General features: G+C 35.5%; 1 protein-coding gene and 1 long non-coding RNA gene across 2 annotated transcripts; both read left to right on the top strand.

The window, feature by feature from the left end:
* The first annotated feature begins 525 nt into the window (after positions 1-525).
* On the top strand, positions 526-1,756 carry LOC141623946 (uncharacterized). The gene is made up of 2 exons (XR_012533741.1): positions 526-782; positions 975-1,756. It is a non-coding gene; the product is annotated as an uncharacterized LOC141623946 (long non-coding RNA).
* Positions 1,757-5,434: 3,678 nt separating this feature from the next.
* On the top strand, positions 5,435-7,130 carry LOC141620029 (protein FAR-RED IMPAIRED RESPONSE 1-like). The gene is made up of 3 exons (XM_074437006.1): positions 5,435-5,935; positions 6,861-6,941; positions 7,053-7,130. The coding sequence occupies exons 1-3, from the start codon at positions 5,435-5,437 to the stop codon at positions 7,128-7,130; spliced, it is 660 nt and encodes a 219-aa protein (XP_074293107.1).
* Positions 7,131-7,975: the final 845 nt, after the last annotated feature.

Here is a 7,975-nt window from a genome sequence, read left to right as displayed (position 1 = left end):
TTTGTGTACCTCACTATTACCACTATGACACATTCAACTTGTTGATATTAAATATAATTGATTACATTTAATTACGAATTAATGATTAATTAATCCAAGCTAACATTACATACATTTAATTAAATATAACTTATTATATTTAATTTACTTAATTCACGATTAATTAAATCTCAACTAATATTATTTAATCTTTATTAAATAATTGTCTCATCAACACATTGACTAACTGTTTAGTCATATTAAGCATCAATGTGATCATATTTCTATAACCACATCTCTCAAACACATCCTATAGGTGTGACTTTTGGGACCAGGTTGATCACCGCCGCCATCTGTATGATAATAACGTCAAACTTTCTAGCAAGCCAACCGTTATTAGGTAAACGTTAATCAACTGATTAAATATACGAAGTATACCCTTGTGAACCTGTAAGAGATTTACAAATGTTATCACAGTACAAATCAAGGGGAATAGATGGTTGAGATTGAATCTAATAAAAATTGTAAAAATAAAACAAAACACAAAAGAATGCTGACATCTCGACAAAACAAACTGATTATGGTCTGAAACTCCAATCCCAGGGCTGCTTCTCGATTATCCTACTTCACTTTGATTTTGTTTTATCCACCATTAAACCTCGGAATCTATAGCTCTCAATTATCCCAAACTTTGAGTCATTGTTTTCTTTCTTCCCATCGATCATATTTATGTGTTCATCCAATTGAAACTCCTTTTTACCCTCTTTCTCAATTCCACTCGTTTCACCACCGACATAATTCATGTACGTTTCTTTTTCTCTTTATTTTCCTTCTGTTGTATTCATTATATACTACTTTATTTCTATATTGTCGTTTTCATGCTTCGGATAATCTTACATTGGGGAAATTAAGTTAAGAAATTGAATCATTAGAATTGAATTTTGAAATTGGGGAATTACAAATTATAATCTGTAGTTTCAACGCTAAATTTGAAGGGAAATAGATTTCGTGGTGGTTCTAATGGTGATGCGGGACTCATGTGAGTTGGTGGTTCTAATTCGTATTCATATTCGAGTTCGCATCTGGGTTACTGCCTTGGTGGTTTAATTGGTGGTTAACGATCTGATCGATGGTGGGCAAGCATGGCGGCTTTGTTTCAGTTCTGAGGTCGCAACGAGGAGTGCAATTGATGGCTGTTCGTGCGCCGTGGAGCGATTATAGTCTCGGGTTTAATGCAGGCTTGATGGTGCGAGTGTTGTTGCTTGTGATTTTGCTATCCAACTCTCTGGATTGGATGAAATAACAGTCACCAAGGAAATTTCTTGTTATTAATCCAGATTCCGTATCATTTTTAATCTTCATACTTACTTCTGGTGCCATTCCAATAGATTTTTTTATTATTCTTTTTTATTAAAAGAAGAAGAAAGATATATTCAAAGAAGAAAGAAATGATGAAGAGCAATAATATTATTTGAGAAAGCAGTTTGGACTGGCTCTCGACCATGTTCCTTCTACAAAGCAGCTTGTTCAACATGGAAGGTTTATTTACTCTACTTTGGTTTTCTGGTTGATTGATAGATAATTAATGATATTCATAAATTTTGTGGCTTCATCACCTCCATGTCGTCATTCATCAACTAATTCATGTTTTATAGGATGTTGCTACCACGGAATTAGGGGAAAGATGATTAGTCCCTCCACCTCGATCATTTGTTGATCTATTTCATTTTTCATTTTTAAGTGTCTTACTCATTTATTTACATTTCTAATTTGGAAATATTTTTTATGAGTTTTTTAATAACACCAGAATAAAATCACAATAACAACACAATAACACGTGGTAAAAAAGAGTAAAAAAATCAAAGTAGTAAAAAAATCAAAGTGACACCGAAATAACATCACAATAATACCAGAATAACAGCACAATAACACGGGGTAAAAAAGAGTAAAAAATCAAAGTAGTAAAAAAATCAAAGTAGTAAAAGAAATCTAAGCGACACCGGAATAACATCACAATAACACCAGAATAACAATAACACCAGAATAACAGCACAATAACATGTGGTAAAAAAAGAGTAAAAAAATCAAAGTAGTAAAAGAAATCTAAGTGACACCGGAATAACATCACAATAACACCAGAATAACAATAACAACAGAATAACAGCACAATAACATGTGGTAAAAAAAAGAGTAAAAAAATCAAAGTAGTAAGGTAAAAAAAGAGTAAAAAAAATCAAAGTAGTAAAAAAAATTTAAGCGACACCGGAATAACATCACAATAACACCAGAATAACAATAACACCAGAATAAAAATAACACCAGAATAACGGCACAATAACATGTGGTAAAAAAAAGAGTAAAAAAATCAAAGTAGTAAAAGAAATCTAAGTGACACCGGAATAACATCACAATAACACCAGAATAACAATAACAACAGAATAACAGCACAATAACATGTGGTGAAAAAAAAAGTAAAAAAATCAAAGTAGTAAAAAACATCTAAGTGACACCGGAATAAAATCACAATAACACCAGAATAACAATAACATCAGAATAAAAGCACAATAACATGTGGTAAAAAAAGAGTAAAAAAATCTAAGTAGTAAAAAAAATCTAAGTGACACCGGAATAACATCACAATAACACCAGAAATTGTATAACACCAGAATAACAGCACAATAACACCAGAATAACAATAACAACAGAATAACAGCACAATAACATGTGGTAAAAAAAAAAGAGTAAAAAAATCAAAGTAGTAAGGTAAAAAAAGAGTAAAAAAATCAAAGTAGTAAAAAAAATTTAAGCGACACCGGAATAACATTACAATAACACCAGAATAACAATAACACCAGAATAACAATAACACCAGAATAACGGCACAATAACATGTGGTAAAAAAAAGAGTAAAAAAATCAAAGTAGTAAAAGAAATCTAAGTGACATCGGAATAACATCAGAATAACAATAACAACAGAATAACAGCACAATAACATGTGGTAAAAAAAAGAGTAAAAAAATCAAAGTAGTAAAAAACATCTAAGTGACACCGGAATAAAATCACAATAACACCAGAATAACAATAACATCAGAATAAAAGCACAATAACATGTGGTAAAAAAAGAGTAAAAAAATCTAAGTAGTAAAAAAAATCTAAGTGACACCGGAATAACATCACAATAACACCAGAAATTGTATAACACCAGAATAACAGCACAATAACACGTGGTAAAAAAAGAAACAAAGTCGTAAAAAAAATCAAAGTATAAAAAAACACAATAACAACATAATAACAAGAGGTAAAAAAAAAAGAAAAAAAATTAAAGTAAAAAATAAAAAACAGAGTAACACAAGAAAAATAAGTGGTCCAAAAAATAAAAATAAAAAAAAGTAACATAATGAGAAAATTAGAGTAAAACATAAGAACCTAAGAATTACACTATAATAAGATAGATGATGAATGGCGATGAGAAAAGAGGCGAAAATATAGAGAGGGAAACAGTTAGGAGAATGAAAGTTTGACGGACGAAGAGAGAGAAAGAAAATAAGTAAATGATAGTGCTTTTATATGACAGATAAGATTAGATCTTGGTCATTTATCTCTAATATAATCCAATGGATGAGATTTGTAAGTACAAACTCACCATAAGAAACAAAACTTACAAGAACCTAACTCTCTCTCTCTCTCTCTCTCTCTCTCTCTCTCTCTCTCTCTCTCTCTCTCTCTCTCTCTCTCTATATATATATATATATATATATATATATATATATATATATATAGAAATTGCATCAAGTGAGTCTAGGTATCTTAGGTGAGTCTAGCATTTTAATCTCATCCATTAGATCTACCTCTAATCAACGGCTGAGATTAAATCTCAGAAATTATAACAAACGTATAAAAGCTAAAAATTCAAACCCGCCCCTCATAATTCGCTTTCTCTCTCCTCCGTCTCTTTCCTCGCTTTCTATCTCTCTCTCTAAGTCGAAAATAATCCTCTCGAATCAAGCAAACAAACCCTAGGTTCCCGTTTTTACTCGCTTTTATCAATTCATTCACAAATCAATCAAATTCGTGTGTTTTCCAGGTTCTCATTGCTACAATGGATGCAGATTCTACCGACATTAACATGCAAAACAATTAATTTCCGTAATCCTTTCGTTTTCGGTTTTCCTTTTCGCGATTTCATCTGGATTCTATGTCGCTGATGATTCGCTATTGTAATTTCATTATTCCGTTGCTTTTCGATTTTTAGGTTAATCGATTTTATGTTTGCTTCAATTTTAATGACATCCGTTCACTTCTACTTCAATTTGACGGTCTCCTTTCCTTTGATTATTCTCGTATTTGCTTTTGTCTTAAATATTAGGTGCAATCTCCTTGTATTTGTTGTTTTTCCTATCGAATTTTCATATTTGCGTTTTCCTCTCGCTTCGCTTACAATCGCAATTGCTTTATCGTCACATTCCGTCAATTTTGATTAATTTGTCTTTATTCTATTGCTTTTCGTTTTTAGGTTAATCGATTTTCTGTTTTCTTCAATTTTAATGAAATCCGTTCACTTCTACTTCAATTTACGGTCTCCTTTCCTTTGATTATACTCGTAGTTGCTTTTGTCTTAAATAATAGGTCAAATATTCTTGTATTTGTTGATTTTCTCGTTCAATTTAGGTCAAATTTCATTATATTTGACCTCTTTTCTGTCTTGTATATTCCTGTTCCCCCTGTCGTATATTCCTGTTTACTGCTCATCAATGCTTACAGTGCTCGACTTGTTACAATTTCAATGTTATCAACACAATCACATATATTCATTTCCATTGCACATATAACATATCTTTGTACCACTTCGGATGTCCTCTTGTTCTCTTTGTTACTTCAATGTACTTTAGTTTCTTGTTCTAAATTGTAGTCCAACCTCTTCGCATATTTCCTGTTCTCCCGTCCATCCTTATGTCACTACATTGTCATAGTACTAGTATTACCAGAACAATGTTACTCTTTGTAATACCACCGTTGTATTTCGGTCACTAATACTCGTATTTTCCTTTTTGTATTACATGACTCAAATCACACTCAACCCCATTCTACGCCAATTGTGCAAGAGCAACCCAATCCTCAACCAAATAATCAGCTTGTTCTATCTCACACGCCTAATGGAGGTGAGCGTTGGATGCGTGTGGTTGAGCACAAGTTTAGACCTACCATTGGTGCGCGCCTCCCTTGAGGCTGGAATCAAGTTCTATGAGGTTTATGCTCGGGCATGTGGATTTACCCCTCGGAAGCACGGACGAAAACACTACGAGGTGGTGTTGCACACAAAAAATTCGTAGTCCGCAATCGTCGAGGGTTCGGGAATCTAAACCGAAACAGCGTCCCAGAACCAAGGATGATGAGAATATGGGTGATGGTTCGTCCACGCTAGTACACGATTACACGGCGAGTTAAAATCACAAGAATGGATGCCGAGCGTCGTCGATTTGCCCTTCTACATGGCCTTGATGGCCCAACTATGATTGACGAGTTTTCTGAAGTCCACAATCATCGTCTCACCTCTGTCTGTAACAGAGATCTCGATAAGATTTCACGATCCCTTGATATGTTCCAGAAGACGCTTATCTTGGACAACTCCAAGTTGAATATTGGCGCTGGATTGACCTTTAGACAGGTTAAGGAACTTGTCAATGGGTATGAAAATATCGGTGCTACATTGATAGATTTTAAGAACTTTCAAAGAGATATCAAGTGCTACATTGGGTTACGAGATGCTGACATTTTCATCTATCGACTCGAGAAACTCAAAGCAACCCAACCCCAGTTCTACTTCGCCTATGATGTTGATCCGCAAAACCGTCTAACAAAGTTCTTTTGGGCTAATGCTACATGTATTAGAAACTACTCATTCTTTGGGGATGCTGTGAGCTTCGACCCTACTTACGGAACCAACAAGTATGATATGGTTTTTACACCATTCACAGTGTTAATCACCACGAAAAGTCGGTGTTGTTTTTGCGGTTGTCTCTCGTTACACGAGGATGACATCTCCTTCCAATGGACCTTTCGGATTTCTTGACCGCCATGGGACAAAAAGAGCGCATTCATGATCACGGATCAATGCCCTGGCATAAAGAAGGTAATAGTGTGACAATGTTATCAGAATGAGACTTACTTAAATTTACTCACTTGCTCTTTCCCTATCACGGTCAATATCACGTTCGACTTGCGTTTCATTATTATGACCGCATACAACAGCTTTCCTTCTCGCTTTTCAAGACAGGTAGGCATCGTTATTGTATGTGGCATATTACACAAAAGATCACAGACAAAGTTGGTTCAAGATCACTCTGCAGACACGGACTTCCTTGCTCGCTTCAACGCCGTTGTTTGGGACCCGATATGGAGCCGTCGGAGTTCGAAGAGAAGTGGCGAGAAGGTCATTTCGATTTGGAGCCGAAGATAATGATTGGTTGACTACAATGTTCGACGACGATACCATTGGATTCCCGCCTACCATCGTGACCTTGCCTTGGGCGCATATTAAGAACAACGCAATGCGATCGAAAAGTACAAATTTGTTTTTCAAGCGCTATGAGAATCACTTTGGTACACTGGTCGAATTTTGGATGAGGTAAACAACTCTTTTTCATTCCTTACGATGCCGGAACAGTGTATGTTACAAGATTCCATTGTTTCATTGTTACATAAATAATTTGTTGCGAATCCTTGTTGCATTAAAACCACTTCCCAAATCGCTATGGACCAAAGAAAGCGCTATACACGAAGGTGCGATGATTATAACAAATGACCACTCATTCCTTGAGCTTAAGACAGAATTACCTATAGAAAAGCATGGCGCTATTATATACACACATGTTGTGTTCAAGGTGTTTCAAGAAGAAGTAATGGCTGCCGATTCATGTGGTGTTGATGACTTTGAGAAGGAGGAGCATGTGCGCATAATTCATGTAATCGATCTTTGAGACAGACGAATTTTCAAGGTGAGGTTGGACCTTAGAAGCACGACGATGCGCATGATGCGAGTGTAAACTGTTCGAAAGAATTGGATTACTCTGCAGGCATATTCTGTGGGTGTACAAGGGCAAAGGAATTGGGCGAATACCAAGCAAGTACATTGTAGATCGTTGGCTAAATAATGGACACGCAAATGCGAATGTGCGAGGTTTGATTCGAAAACATTATTACGATGGATTTTGACTTGTTACGATAATTGTTTTTCTGATAACATTGTAAACATAATTTCTTATAGTAACATTGTCACCATGATAAACGATGTCTCGCTTTTACTTCCGAGCTTGATTCGAATGGGAATGTCATTGAGGATTCATATATGGCTACGTCGATAACGATCATTTGTGCAACGTATGGTCGAGTTCCGTCGGATAGTTGGTGTTCTCAAAACTTTACCTGCCGAACACACGGAAGAGTTAGCATCCCTCCTAGTTGAGTTCCGACAGAAGTTATGTATTGAACCGCTTACAAAAGACCAAGAGATGGAGATCTTTGTTGGGCCGCACTCGTCGTCTCAAGTCACTATCCGTAATACTCCGTATTTATAAGTCTTGGGGTACTCTATCGAGTAGCCCTTACTCTGTCGAGTAAGGGCAAGTTGCGAAATAAAATAGTTTCTGACCTGTTGGGTACTCGATCGAGTAGCTGGGGTACTCGATCGAGTAAGGGGGTACTCGATCGAGTACCTTGGGTACTCGATCGAGTGTCCGGTTTTACGGGGAGTTTTCTCGGGTTTTGTTAATTATGCGATTAAGGTATTTAAACATAATCGTCATTGTTTTAAATCACTTTTACAAAACCTAAAACCCCGTTTAAGAGAGAAAGCAACCATTCATCTTCCTAATCGCATTCTTAGCAATTCCGAGTTCGACGGTCGGTTCTTGTCGTTATTCGTGTCGTTGAGTTCCTTGCGTCGAGGGTAAGGTTTTAATATAATTTTTATAATGTTTTGTTAAGTTTGGTTAAACCC

The sequence above is a fragment of the Silene latifolia genome, chromosome X, assembly GCF_048544455.1.
Source record: "Silene latifolia isolate original U9 population chromosome X, ASM4854445v1, whole genome shotgun sequence".
In the NCBI taxonomy this organism is placed as follows: domain Eukaryota; kingdom Viridiplantae; phylum Streptophyta; class Magnoliopsida; order Caryophyllales; family Caryophyllaceae; genus Silene; species Silene latifolia.
Note: the sequence above shows the minus strand (reverse complement) of the source record. Positions and strands in the feature narration are given on the sequence as shown.

What these genes read in the sequence shown, in the direction of transcription:
- LOC141620029 (XM_074437006.1), top strand. Translation starts at nt 5,435, where the DNA reads ATGGATGCCGAGCGTCGTCGATTTGCCCTTCTACATGGCCTTGATGGC. An exon ending in GAACCAACAAGTATGATATG is followed by an intron (nt 5,936 to 6,860) that starts GTTTTTACACCA and finishes GTTGTGTTCAAG; the next exon opens with GTGTTTCAAGAAGAAGTAAT. An exon ending in AGCATGTGCGCATAATTCAT is followed by an intron (nt 6,942 to 7,052) that starts GTAATCGATCTT and finishes ATTACTCTGCAG; the next exon opens with GCATATTCTGTGGGTGTACA.